Below are 13,610 nucleotides of genomic sequence, written 5' to 3' on the forward strand. Positions count from 1 at the left end.
GAGCGCACGGCTGTACGCCGACTTGTGCGCCACCCCATGTACGTGTCTATGTACGCAAAATATGTTATGTGCATTTATCTGTGCACGCACATGTACGCACCTCTTTGCATTGTTTAAAGTAAAGGGCACCGCACTATAAACCATGCTCTGCATCATGCTTTCCCTTTAAAAATATGTCTTGGGCCCTGGCCGGGCGGCTCGGCGGCTGGGAGTGCGGCCCGGTGCGCCAGAAGGTTGCCGGTTCAGTCCCTGCTCAGGGTGGGTACGAGGGGCACCTGTGTCATTTCTGTTTTGCTTGAAGATTTCTTTTCTTCAATCAATATTATTTAAAAATGTATTTATGTGCCGTGTACTTATGTTAAAACCCTTTCAAACTACTTGTTCAGCAATAAAGTCTGTCTGGAGTTGTATTGTTAATAAAATCGGGCATTTCATTACGTGCCATCGACATCAGCTGTTTCCTGGTGAGTCTCGGGCTTCTGTGTGTCCTGGCTCCCCCGCGGGCTAGGGTGTCAGATGGCAGGCTGATTCTGTGGGGACGAGGGGACTTCCTGCTTCCACGCCCACTCCCGCCCCTCCGTGGGGCCTGGCTCCCCATGGCTCCCCGACTTCTCAGGGCGCCTGGAGAAGGAGCTGATGGGGACCTAAGGGGATCCTGGGCCCCCTGCCCCCACAGAGGCGGTTTTTCTTGTTTCCCCGACGATGCTGCACACCCAAACTGCCACCTAATCATTGGAACATCAACGTTTGTCAAAAGGCTGGAGTGTGCCTGTCCGTCAGTTTCGATGAGCGTCAGACAGAAACCACCACGTTTGGACGGAAGGACGTCCCTCGGGTTGTGGAAGTCCGGTCTGCAGAGTGTGGTGGGCAGTCGAGAGAGGGAGCAGGCGGCCCCCGGGGGGGGGGACAGCCCCTTAGCTGTGGGGGCTGGAATGCACAAAAGGGGAGCAGAGCAGCACGTGACGTGTGTCCTGGGGCGACGGGAACCAGTCAGCCACAGGGCAAAGCAGAGAGGGCAGGCTGGCAGGTCGGGCAAGGGCTTTGAAAACTGGGAATTTACTCAAATACATGTTTTTTTTTTCTTCTCAAAATAGTCATGAACAGGAGATGTGTACACAATATATAAGATACCTATAAGATATCTATGTACAGCCCTGGCTGGTGTGGCTCGGTGGACTGAGTGCTAGGCTGTGAACCAAAGGGTCGCTGGTTTGATTCCCGGTCAGGGCACATGCCTGGGTTGCGGGCCAGGTCCCCAGCAGGGGGCGCAGGAGAGGCAACCACACATTGCTGTTTCTCTCTCTTTCTCCTTCCCTTCCCCTGTCTAAAAATAAATACATAAAATCTTTGAAGAAAAAAAAGGTATCTACGTATAATAATAAGATATGCATGAATTATATATAAATATCTCGATATCACATAGGAATATAAGATATTTCCATTTATGAGGTTAATATTTTATCTAAACACCTACAAATAAAACTGAAAAAAATGCGTATAGTGTGAGATCATTCTCGAGGAGGCGTGGGACGCTTCTGAACGCTGAGATCCTGGTGTGACAGAAAGGCCGCAGGGACAAAGTGCAGAGAACAAAGATACTGAGCTGTGGTCGCTCTAGACAGATTGCCTACATTCTAATGTGACTGGCACCTGCAAAATCTGTAGTTGCAATGATACCCCAAAAGTCAAAATTTTCTTCTCAGGCAAGTTCACTCTCCATTGCCACTTGAACCCCGGCTGTAATGCGTGAGGGGCGCTGCCGCCGTGGGTAGGTTCCGCCCTCTGACACTAAAACCCGCTCAGAGACACAGAGAGACATGCACTTCGGTCATGTGGCTCTAGTGGCTGTCATCAACTACTTCCAAAAACGACCTTTTCTTGGTGTCACCACACCTCCCACCCCATGGACAGTGCTGGGGGTCATGCAAGGAAAGCTCTGACATTCCGGGCGACGGTGGCCTGCAGTGGGACGAGCAGCTGGCATTGCAATGTGAAGTCCTGACCACCCGCACGAGGGCCAGCTGATGACCCTGAAAGCCATCTCAGTTCTCCCCGGGAGCTGGGAGGACCCCAGAGTGAGGGCGAGTCCGCCCCCCAGCTACCCTCCAGTCGTGCTTCCGCCAGACCTCCCAGTCTTCCCTTCTGTAGTGAAAGTGACGCCTCGCCTAACCACAGCTGCCCAGTGACCGCCATTACAAGGTGTTGCCTTAAAAACACGTTTTTGTTTTTGTTTTTTCCAACAAGAAAAGACCAGAGCTCCTTCCTGTTGCCCTGGTCCCTGGAACGGGATTTCCCCAACGCCTCTGGGCTGCAGCTCCCCTTGTCTGACCCGCGCCAGGTCAGCGACGGGTCTTCACTCGGTGGCCAGGGAGGCGTGGAGCTCTCTGGGTGACAGAATTGCCTGGGCTGTTGCATCCGGGTGGCATCTAGCAGCAGTGGGCAGAGATGACGTCCAATTTGGGGAGCAGGATCCGTGCCACGAATCCCTGACTGCGGGGTCCCCAGGTGCAGCCTGGCCAGAGGTCGGCACTGAAGTGCAGGCTGGGACACTGAGCACTGACCCACAGAAACAGGGCCAGAGGTTTTTTTTCTAAAGTGTACGTTTTTTTTTCCTAAACCCTCACCCCAGGATATGTTTATTACTTTTAGAGAGAGAGGAAGAGAGACAGACAGAGAAACACTGATCGATGGTCTCCCCTACACACCCGGACGGACGGAAGCCACAACCCAGGTGTGTACCCCTGATGGGGAGATTGAACCCGCCACCTTTTGTCGTGCCTGGCGACGCTCCAATCGACTGAGCTACGCGGCCAGCGACAAAGGCTTTTTACTCGTGTCTCAACCCACCTACCAGAAATAATCTTGAAAAAGCAAGATGCCAGAAGGGACATTTATCAGATAATTTTACTCCTGAGACGCGCGGCAGAAATGTCTGTTTGCTGAGTTTCCCCGGGTACTCACTTTTGCCTCCTCTTTTTTAAATGCATTACGTAAACGGGAGTTTTCCCGGACCTCTTTGGAGAAGAAACGCGGGGTGGCGGGACAGGCAGGGGGACACCAGGACTCCGCTGGGTCGCAGGCGGTTGACTAGTAGAGCCCGCGCTCCGCACCTGGCCCTGATTGGTCTGCTGCGGCCCGACAGGCTTCCCTGATTGGCTGCTGCGCTCCAGCTGCGCTCGCTGGTTGGCCACTCGGCGGTTGCCCAGGCGACGAGAGTTGTTGTGGTTCCGCGCCGCGCTGGGAGTTCGGGATTGGTCCCCGCGCCCGCGGGGGTGCAGACTTTGGCCTCAGGCGCAGCGGAAGGCACCCACGGAGACCTTCCTCGGCGAGCCGGTGAGCGGGGCGGGCGGCCAGGGGGTGTGGGCGGGGAGGGGGCCACCTGTCACCCGGGACCAGGGACCTCGGGACCGGTTATCCTCCGCTGTGTACCCGCGTGGCGCTGTCCATCTGTGTTTCCAGCGCGGCGTGGCCCTGCTGGTATACACGGTGTGCTGTGCACCTGCTGTGTGTGTCCCGCCTGTAAACCGGTTTGGACGTGCCCGCCCTTCCTCGGTGATGACACGCCTGACTCCCTGCCAGGTGGAGGCAGACCGACGACGGACAGAGCAGGGGCGCCGACGCGGTCCCTGCAGCTCAGCCCCGGCGCGCTTCCCCGCTTCCCCGGCTCGCTGTGAACCCGGCCCAGCGCGTCTCTGGCATGAGGAACCCGAGCAAGGAGCTGCAGGGCGCCGCCAGCCGCCATGCTCCGTGCGGTGAGTGACCGGCCAGCTCCTGCTGTGGGACAGCTCCGCACCCTGCATCCCCGGGGGCGGGTGTGAGGGGAAAGCACGCGTGGCGCCTCCTCAAAGAAAGGGGCTCTAGTGTCAAAGCAAGGCTTAAAGGGGAACATGGGGGTGGGGCGGGTGAGTCCCTTTTCCCTTCTCTCTATTTTAGAAAAAGAGAACCAAGCTACTGCAGCTGCCTCGGCTGCTGGGGGCCATGGCAGTTGAAGGTGTCCCTGGCCAGCCTCACTCCATGGCCGTCACAGCTCCTTCCCGGAGCGGGGACTGGTTTTCTCCCTTCTTCGGGTGCACGGGTGTCTGTCCCTGGTGGATTGCCTGCTCCTGCTCTGGATCTAGACCCCCCCCCCCCCCGTGCACTAGGCCCCCGCTGGGAGTGCCTGGGCGCGGAGAGCAGGTTCTGCGTGGGTTGGGTGCGCGTGGCTTCTCACTCAGCAGGATTGGAGGCTGGGCGGCGGGGTGGGAGGCAGGCCTGGGGCCGTGGGCTGTTCTGGGCTCTGTTTCGGTCGCACCCGTCCTGGGAAGGGCTGGCGAGAGGAGGCGGAGGCGGGATCCAGGAGCTGGCGGGAAAAGGCGGGGTGGGGCCGGCGGGCCCTCCGCAGCCCTGGGGTGGTCGCTCAGAGGTGGCACTCGGCGTGGCCCTCACGGATCTCGTGTGAGCCCGGCCCGGAGCTCTGAGTGCGAGCACTGCTGGGGACACCGCGGGGAGGCGGGGGACGGGAAGCGTGGCAGCCTTCCCTTCTCTGCTGGGAGCTCTCAGCCTGTGTGCGACCCCTCCGCACTCAGTGAGCGGCCTCCTCTGTAGGGCGGAGCGCTGTTCTAAGCACTTTCATGCATGAACATTCAACCTCCACATGGCATGGCGAGGCACTATGAACCCGGTTTACAGATGAGGAAACCAAGGCACAGAGTTGGAGGATGCGGCCAGAGGTGGCACCCCTTGCAGGGCTCCTCTGCCCAGGCTGCAGCCCCTGGTCTCCGAGGGAGGGCTGGCCGGGGCCCTGGGGGCCCCTGTGGTGTGTGGCCGGCCCAGGCTGCTCTGTGCTTAGAGACCGGGGAGCTGCGAGGGGCGGGGCCTCGGGCTGTCCTCTCAGCTGTCTCCTGATTGCTACAGAGTCCGTGATCTGGGCCACGCGAGCGCTGATCCTCTTTGGGTGACAGAAACTACAAGACAGTTCTTGTCCCCTTTGGCTCTGTGTGTGTGTGTGTGTGTGTGTGGCGGGGGGTGTGGGGGGGGCGGTGACAGTGGCTCCCACCGCCTGGGGCCCCGGCCCTCTGAGCAACTCTGCGTGTGGACACAGATGGCGGACCAGAGGCTCCCAGTAACGAGAGGGAAGACGACGTGGCATTCTCGGTGGATTAATTAGTCACCAAAACACGGGGAGGAAAACAGGGCAGGGAGGGAGAGACTTCCCTCCACGGGAGACGCTGTTTGCTGAGCAGGAGCACAGTATGAAGCTGCTGGACTCTTCCTCCTCAGTGTGACTCTCTGTGAGCTTCCGCACAGTTCCTCACCTGTTTTCTGGGGGCTTTCCCCCCTTCCTTTTCAAAACGATACTGTTGACTCAGCTAGTGACTGTCCTCCAGATACGTACGAGACTGGCTGTGTTAAACATTCACTTGTAGGCAGTGGACCCAGCTTTAGTTCTAAGTGGAAGCTGGATGTCTATGCTTTGGGTTTAGGGGAAGATTACTTCGTGTTCGTGAGGTCCCTGTGTGCTTGTGTAAATTGGTCAACGTGGTGCGATTTTCCTGTGTGCCTCTGTATCAGGCAGGGTTCTGCAGAGTGACAGAACCAGCAGGAGGTGGGGGTATATGAGAGAGAGAGAGAGAGAGAGAGAGAGAGAGAGAGAGAGAGAGAGAGGGAGAGAGAGAGAGAGAGAGAGAGAGAGGCAGAGAGAGAGAGAGAGAGATGGAGAGAGAGAGAGAGAGGGAAGGAGAGAGAGAGAGGGAGAGAGAGGGAGGGAGCAAGGGAGAGAGAGAGAAGCAGAGAGAGAGAGAGGAGAGAGAGAGGAGAGAGAGAGAGAGGGAAGGAGAGAGAGGGAGAGGAGGAGGGGGGAGAGAAAGAGAGAGAGAGAGAAGGAAAGAGAGAGAGAGGCCGGCTTTAGGGAACGGGTTCACACAGCAGTGGAGCAGGCAGGGCCCAAACCTGCAGGGAGGACCAGCAGCCTGGGCCCCGGGCAGAGCGGGTGCTGTGTGTAGCCCTGGGTCAGGAGGCTGAAGTCTTCTCGCCAGGGGGAGCCCCGTCTTTTCTCTTAAGTCCTCCCCACTGTAGGGGCGAGGCGAGCTGCTTCCCTCCCAGGCCCGTGACTCAAGGGTCCACGTTGTCCAGAGAGCACCCTAGGCACGTGTGTCCTGGGCGGTGGGTGTCTCCCATCCCGTGTGCCCCGGACGAGGAGGCCCTCTCTGGCATAGGCCTCTTCCAGGCACCGGGCTGAGCCAACCTGAACTTCACTGGAGAAACTTGACCTCGGCCCCTCCCTTCCTAGACTGGTACTACCACCTTCCCGTGCGGCGGTCTGAGAAGGCTGTGGACGCCCCTCCTGTGTCCCAGATTCCCGGCCTCAGTGCGTTTCGGGACCCGCCCGGCGGGCGCACGCTGGGCTCGCGGAGGTACTGGGTCAAGGAGACCGACTCCGAGTACGTGAAGCTGGCCAAGCAAGGCGGCCACCCCGGTGAGTGCCCCGGCGCCCCGGGTCTCCGTGCGGTCAGTGATGGGGCCCTTTGTCCTGTGACAGTGTCAGTGCAGAAAGCAGGGGTTCGCCCAGGCCCCTGGAGAGGAGGCCCGGGGGTGCGCTGGGTGTGCGTGCCCCTCGGGGACCTGCACCATTGGTGAGAAGTTGGACTGCACAGGCCGAGTCCGCAGAGCCGGCCCCAGAGGGCTGCCCTCCCAAGGGACGCCTTTGCTGGGGCGCACCCTGAGTGAGTCACGTTGCACCAGCGGACCGGCAGGAAGCCACTCACGGGCAGGGTCCATCCTTGCGGTTCGATGGCCCCCGGGCCAGCCTGCGCAGTATGGAGCCCCGTGGTTTGCTCTCACTGCCCCGATCCGGTCCCGCGCATTTCCAGGTTTTACCTGCCCCACACCGTAGGAGCGCTTCAGCAGCGACCCTGTGGTTTCCCGGAGACAGTACCGCCCGGTTTCGTGCATCAAAATCACTGGTCAGGTTGAGGAGGACCGTCTAAAATATCCCCCCACTGGCCCCAGTCACAGGTGGCACTGAGAGGCGCCAACCCCTTTTTTCTGGCCGCGCCAGCCCCGGGACGGTTGTGCCGGGATGAGAGTCGGAACGGGACTGTCAGGGCTGCAGTGCTAGTGCGGCCGGCAGACCGCGGGACCCAGGCCGGCACAGCTCCGAGAGCGGGCCTCCCCACCCCAGCCAGCGGTGAAAGGACCACGGGGGGCAGCCGGCAAATGGCATGAAGATCTGAGATTAGACTGGGGAGTGTGTCAGTGCTGGTTTCCAGCAATGGCAGGGACAATGCTGATGGGGGACAGACCGGACACAGAGAGATGCAGACAGAGAGGGGAGGGAGGTGGCGGTGGAGATAGTGGGGTCAGGCACGGCCACACGGTGGCCAAGGAGTGCAGTCAGACTGACCCAGGTGGCAAGGGCGGCATGGCACCGGCTGAGAGGGCAGGCAGCCTGCAGCCCTGGAGAGCTCAGGAGTCCTGCTCCCGCACACCAGCCTGGAGCAGCGAACCAGCACATGGGTGGGTGCTGGCGTGCACAGATGCCAGCTCAGGACCGGGGTGGGGTGGGGGGTGTCCCTCCTCAGCAGGTGTGCGTGCTGATTCCTGTGGCTCCGGAGCCCAGAGGCGGCCCCAGGAGATGTCACAGTGTCCTTTGTAAAGGGTGGCCTGCCTGCTAGTCACACCACGGCCCCGGGCGGGCGAGACCGCTCATGGTGCCTCTCTTTGGTTTGGAGACCTGCTGATGCACTTGGCGCCGGGGATGGCGTCCGGCAGCGGCACCAGGAAGGGCTCCCCGGCGGCCTACTCCTTGCCAGACTGGTACATCCACCACAGCAAGCCGCCCACGGCCGGCCAGAGGCAGTGAGTAGCTGAGGCGCCGCCCTGCTGTCCACCTGTGCAGGAAAGGAGAGTGCAATCGATTTGCTAAAGTGCCCGCAAGTTCGGGCGTGGCCTCTGGATTCTGGGAAGCAGGCCTTGGGGAGGGGCGGTGTGTTCCCTCGCAGGACCTGGAGGGGGCGCTGCAGGCGGGGAGAGGAGAAGGGGTGGCCTTTGCCGCCTGAAGGTGGGCGGGGGGAGGGAGCGGGCGGGGGGCGGGGAATGAGGGGGGCGGAGCTGGAGGGAGGAGGCTAGACGCAGAGGGCGAGGGGGAGGCGTCAGGAGGCGGGGGAGGTCAGGCAGCCCCCCGAAACCGAGTGCAGGTCCCCCTGGGGTCCTCAGGGGGCTAGCTGCCTGTGTGCCCAATTGCGTGGTCCGCGAAGAGTCTAACCCCCGTCTGGCCGCCAGCAGCTACGAATCCAGGAGGGGGCCGTTCGACTTCGACGTGAAGACCGTCTGGCAGCGGGAGGCGGAGGAGCTGGAAACGAAGAAGAAAAAGGTGACGCGCGCGCCCCGATAGAGGGCGTGGCGGCCCCCGTGCGTGAGGCTCCCGGGGCAGCGCGGTGGGGCTAGCGGTGGCGTGGCTGTCGTTGTGCGTGACTTCAGCCGGGTTCCGAACCTGACATCTGTCTGCGTTACTGGAAGGCGAGAGGCTGGCCCGACCTCGGGTGACCAGGGTCAGATTTCAGCCACTAGAGCCCCCTCTTCGGAAGTCAGGGTGCTCCTGGCCTGGCCGCCATCCCCGGGGCGCCGGGGCCTCGGCGTCTTCCTCCCCTGGGCGATGATGACCCCTGAAGCCACCTCCAAGCCGGGCAGGGGGCGGCGTGAGCGTCGGTGGCCACTGGCTTCATCGGGTGGACGAGGACCTCGCGTGTTCACCTTCAGGAGAAGCTGCCCGTGTGTCCACAGTGACCGCCCCGTGGACCCGGCCCCCTCCCCACAGTGCAGGGCAGGCTGGTGCCCCACCCCCTCATGCCCTTGACCTTGTCGGGGTCTGCGCCATTCCAGGGGGCGCCTCCCCGCTGCGGTTTAAATGCACGTTTCCCGGGACTGACGGGGCCTTGGACGTCTTTCCAGCGCTTTCCCCCAGAATATCTTGTCAGGGCAGCACCTGCCCCGCTCCCCTGCCCGCTGTTCGACGGAGCCCGCCCTCCCTGTGCGGCGGATGGAGACGGGAGAGCTGCTCCCTGTGTGTTCCGAAGACGCCCTCCCCCGGCGGGTGCTGGGCCTGTCCTCGTCCTCCCCCCGCCCCCACCGCCCACGGCCGGTCCTTTCCTTCTCGTAGCAGCGTCTTGGGAGGGACAGGGGTTCTGACTTTGGAGACAGTCTGACCTCGGTGAGATCTCGGCCTCACCCCCCGGCCGCAGACTCGGCCCTGTGGCTGTGACCCATAGTTTCCCAGCTGCCCCACCCCCCACCGCTCCGGCACCCGTCCCTCTGCCCAGCGAGGCCCGGCTTTCCCTTTGGGGGTCACCTTCCTCATAACGCCCCGCCCCCTGCCCCTCACGGGGCCCCTCATTCTGGTTCTGAACACCAGCCCCACCCTCTTGGTCCTCGGCCGCCCTCAGCGCGGGGCGTCCTGGCCTCCCCTCTAGCCCACCTCCACTCTCCACCTGGCCCTCCGCCTCCCCTCCCCTCCGAGTCACCTCCATGCCAGTCCCCTTCCCCACTTTTCTCGGCTGCGCCCCCTGGATTTCTCGGGCAGGATCGGGGTTTGTGCTGGGGCAGGGTGGACGGGTGGGCGGGCCACCTCTCTCTCCCCGGTGGCTGGACGGCACGCGAGCCTGCCTTCCAGGGTGACTACGGGAAGGTCTCTCATGCCATGCCCACGCTGGTTCCCACCCGATGGCTCGAGCCCAGCCAGGGGCTGCCCCTCCGAGGGTGGCACCCCGTCCTCTCGGAGCCCTGAGGCCCGGCCCCCCTCAGAGTCTCGCACTGTGAGCTGCTCCCTGTTTCCTTCCCGAGTGGGTGCATCTTGGCTCGAACCCAGCAGTGCCGAGAACTGCCGGCGGTCTCCGTCCCCGGGGTGCCGGCAGGGACCCGCCACGCTGCTGGGCGGTGCGTGCGACTGTCCTGCGTGTGCGACTTCCGCTGCCAGCCGCGAGCCGCCATCTCCCTTCACGTCTCCCTTCACGGGGGGTCCGAGGGGCCGAGCGCTTTGCACTGACCCGGGTGTGTGTTTCTTCTTGCAGGTGAGGCTCCCAGCCATTAACTCCAAGAACCCCAGCAAAGCAGGGACCCCGCTGGGCCCCAAAGACCTGGCGAGAAGTAGACTCTCCTTCCCTCCCATGTAAGTGCTCCGGCCGCACTCACTGCCGTCGGGTTTGCTGGGGTGTGGCCGTTGGTCCCAGGGGCCGCGGTGACCGCGAGGCGACAACGTGCTGTGCCCACATCGGCGTCCGACCGTGTGCTGGGCACCGTGACGCTGACGTCACGACGTCCCCCCGTCTGCCGGCCTGCTGTAGCCTTTCCCCTCCGAAGGAGCCGTCCCTCACTGCGTAGCCCAGTCTGTGCAGGAACAGGTGTGGCTGGTTGTCTGATTCCCCGGGGAGACAGGGAGAGGGGGAGGGAGAGATACATCTCGCTGTCGTGAGGAGCAGCGAGCCTCCAGTTTATTGTCAGCGTGCTTGCCGAGAACCCCCTAGAGTCCTGTTGACTGTTGTACTCAAGCTTGTCGTTAATTTTTCTCCTTTTGAGGCCGGGGCAAAAACTCAGTTCACCCACAAACTTTTCCAAACTCATCAGCAATGGGTATAAGGACGAGTGGTTACAGCAGCGAGCCGAGGCGGACAGGAGCCCCCCGCAGACGTCCAGCGCGTCCCCGGCGGCTCAGCCCTCGAGGGACCTCGAGGGGCAGGACTCGGAGCAGCTCCCGGACCCGGAGCTTCCGGAAGCCTCTGTGGAGGCTGCAGGTGAGGCGCACCCAGCCAGCCACGTGCCCTGGGGCCTCTGGCCATTGCGTTGGCGGCCGGTTTCTCTCGTCTGATTGTGCGGCTCCTCACGTGCCTTCTAAGAACCTTGTCCGAAACCTGCGGTGGCACTGAGTGACAGACCCACAGCGGTGACGTGTGTTTTGCTTTTTTCCCTCTTTATTCAGATGAATAGCAAACGTCGTGATTTCTATGGCCTCACATTCCCTCTTTGTTTGCCAAAAATATTGATACTTGGTTTGGTATACCGAGCAAATAGCATAGAAAATAATATTCCTTGCAGTCTCCCGGCCCCCCGAGTTTCTGGCCGGCGTCACTCAGCTTCGTGAGCTGAGCAGCGGGTCCCTTTGGGGTCGCTCCCTCAGCAGCCCCCAGTCCTCTGGAGAGAACTCACGGCCCAGACTTCACAGTCCTCCCCTGTCCGTGCTGCTTACACGCTGCCCTTCGGCTCTGAGTAGTCCAGAAGTTTCCCTGCAGTTAGACGTTCAAAGACCGTATCGATTTTATTTTTGACGGCCGCAGCCACGGGTAGAATTGGCCCCGTTTTCGGCCGCGCCCGTCTCCAGGCCGGGCGGGCACCGCGCGCTCTGCCCACAGCTCCAGGGATTACGGACCGCGTGCTCGGAAGCAACTCGGATTCCCTCCGGAGGCTTCGCGTCTCGGGTCACGGCCGGGGTAGGCGGCCGTCTCCTCTCCCCTACGGCTTCCTGCGGGGTTTGGTGTGGGGGCTCCGCCGGCCCTTCCCCACCCAGCGCCACGCCCACATCCAGAAACGTGGGTTTTCCTTTATTTAAAACGGACGGCCAAGTTTCCTACCTTCTGCACGGATGTCGTCTCCGCCTGTCTCATCCCTGTCAGCTCACGCCCACGCTCTGCGTTGCAGGTGCCGCGGCCTCTCCGCCCACGTCGACGCCGGCCGAGCTCCAGTGACCCAGACGCAGCCGCCCGTGGGGCCCCGTGCCCACGGCTGACGGCGGCCTGACGGCGCCGCCGCGGCTTATTTGTTGTGAATATAGATTCTTATGAAACACGTTGTCTTAGAGCAGGTTTGATGTCACCGTGGCGTAGACGGGCCAGGCTTGGGTCTTGCTTCTTGCATTTCTCCGGGGCGTTAGGTAGGTGGCCTCTGGGGCGCCGTGCCTCGCCGCCCTGGGGTGTCGCCGCAGGGTCCTCCCCGTGGCCAGCTGACGTCGCCTCCTGCGCACGCATCGCTGGTGGGGGCGTTCTTGCAGCGGTCTGCTCTCCAGACTTCAACTAGGGAAAACTCACAGGCTGTCTCGTGATTTGGTCCTGCAGTCTCACAGAAATTATTTCTCTGTTAAAAAATAAATCAGTTCCAGAATATTGTGACCTAGTTTACATTAAGAAAAAGATTAATTAGCTCTTGAAGTTTTAAACACTTAGTGTAAAGCCACTGGAGCATTTGCTAGTTTTAATTTTTTGCTATTTTTTTAATAAACTGGAATCCATAATATGAGAACTTTATTATATTTTTATTTTACTCAAAGTAAAAATATGTTTAACTTTAATACTTAATTCTTTAGTCAGACCACATTTTCTTTTATAAATTTTGTTACCGTTTGTAGGCAGTCAGCATTGCAATGTAGTTTTATATTTTGTACATTTAATTCGTTAGTAAAATAATAATGTTCTGGTGGAGGATTGCCAGAATGCCAGCCAAGGTCACGGATAGTTGAGCCCCTTTTCCAGAGTAAACTTAGGGCTCACCTGGAGCTTAGGAGCTTTAAGCTAGTTTTTCAGATGAGATACTTGGGGGGCCACGAGTCTGTTTTGTTCCATCAGGCAGACGCCGGCGCGGGGACTGGCTGCGCGGGCTGAATAAAGAGAATGTAGCTCTGGAGCAGAAGTCTGTTTCTTCCTCTTTTCTCCCCTCCCCCCGCTCCCTGCCTCCCACTGGATCCCGCCTCGTTCTCAGATGTCCCGGCCCTAAAGAAGGTCCTCGGGAACCAGCCACACCCACGCCAGCCCTTTATCAGGTTATTAGAGTACGAGACGCCTGTGGGGTAGGGACCCGTGTCCTTCCCGCCCCGGTTTCCCAGACTGTGCGCGGTACCTGTCCGCCTCGTGACGCACGTGCCCTGGGCGCCGCCCTGGGAAATCCTTCCGCGGGGATCCTGCCTGCACCTGGCGCAGGGGCGGTCGCCGGTGGAACACGAGGCCCTTGTTTGCACTCGCCCAGGTGCTGGCTGCCCAGGCTCCCCGGCCTGGACGAGGGCTCTCTCCTGAGAAAGGGACCGGGAGGCTAGGACAGCTGACAGTCCTGCCTGGACAGCCCTCTGTCGCAGGGCGGGTGGTGGGCACGGCAGAAGCAGGGCGGGAGAGAAACGAGCAGAAGGAAATCCATTTCCACCACGTTTGGCCGCGCGGAGTGCACGTCACCTGTTGGACGCCTCTGCACGTGCCGCGGACGACGAAAAGGCACCGCACGCACACGCCTGAAAACCGGCAGTCGTGTGTTTATCGCTGCGCCTGCCCACGTAGCCTTGAATCACGTCATTTCCACCTATTTCTATTTCGTTTCGTTCCCTCTGCCGTGGCTGCGTGTTTGCGACCCCCACCGGAATTCCGACACTGAAACCCCAGTCCCCACCGGGCTGGGGTCAGGAGCTTGGCCTTGGTGAGGCCATCAGGGTCATATGAGGTCACCAGGGTGGGCCCCCCCCCCAGGGGATTAGTGTCCTCAGAAGAGACACCAGAGCTTGCTCCAGGGCTCAGGAGAGGGTGCCGCTTGCAGACAGGGAGAAGGCCCGGGGCCCCTCCGCACAGCCCCTGCACCGGGGCTCCCCCACGTGGTGACACCTTGTCATG

At 60.9% G+C, this 13,610-nt stretch overlaps 1 protein-coding gene across 4 annotated transcripts; it reads left to right on the forward strand.

Annotated features, from left to right (window-relative positions):
• Positions 1 to 2,984: 2,984 nt before the first annotated feature.
• On the forward strand, positions 2,985 to 11,779 carry CUNH7orf57 (chromosome unknown C7orf57 homolog). Of its 4 annotated transcripts, none has more exons than XM_045827524.1 (8): positions 2,985 to 3,333; positions 3,580 to 3,752; positions 6,269 to 6,454; positions 7,710 to 7,836; positions 8,194 to 8,350; positions 10,044 to 10,141; positions 10,549 to 10,763; positions 11,665 to 11,779. In XM_045827524.1, exons 2-8 carry the CDS (start codon positions 3,698 to 3,700, stop codon positions 11,709 to 11,711), a joined length of 885 nt encoding a protein of 294 aa, XP_045683480.1. In that variant the 5' UTR covers positions 2,985 to 3,333; positions 3,580 to 3,697; the 3' UTR covers positions 11,712 to 11,779. The 4 variants fall into 4 exon arrangements, with proteins under 4 accessions (XP_045683480.1, XP_045683479.1, XP_045683477.1 ...); XM_045827523.1 differs by having other exon boundaries at positions 2,987 to 3,333; positions 8,263 to 8,350; positions 10,597 to 10,763; XM_045827521.1 differs by having other exon boundaries at positions 2,992 to 3,333; positions 8,263 to 8,350.
• Positions 11,780 to 13,610: the final 1,831 nt, after the last annotated feature.

Source organism: Phyllostomus hastatus, unplaced genomic scaffold, assembly GCF_019186645.2.
Source record: "Phyllostomus hastatus isolate PE091 unplaced genomic scaffold, TTU_PhHast_1.1 phas_scaffold_78, whole genome shotgun sequence".
NCBI classification, from domain to species: Eukaryota; Metazoa; Chordata; class Mammalia; order Chiroptera; family Phyllostomidae; genus Phyllostomus; species Phyllostomus hastatus.

Excerpts from the sequence above, each read along its gene's own strand:
- CUNH7orf57 (XM_045827524.1), top strand. The coding sequence starts at position 3,698 with ATGAGGAACCCGAGCAAGGAGCTGCAGGGCGCCGCCAGCCGCCATGCT. Across the intron at positions 3,753-6,268 it reads CAGCCGCCATGCTCCGTGCG|ACTGGTACTACCACCTTCCC; the intron begins GTGAGTGACCGG and ends CTCCCTTCCTAG. Across the intron at positions 10,142-10,548 it reads AGACTCTCCTTCCCTCCCAT|GCCGGGGCAAAAACTCAGTT; the intron begins GTAAGTGCTCCG and ends TCTCCTTTTGAG.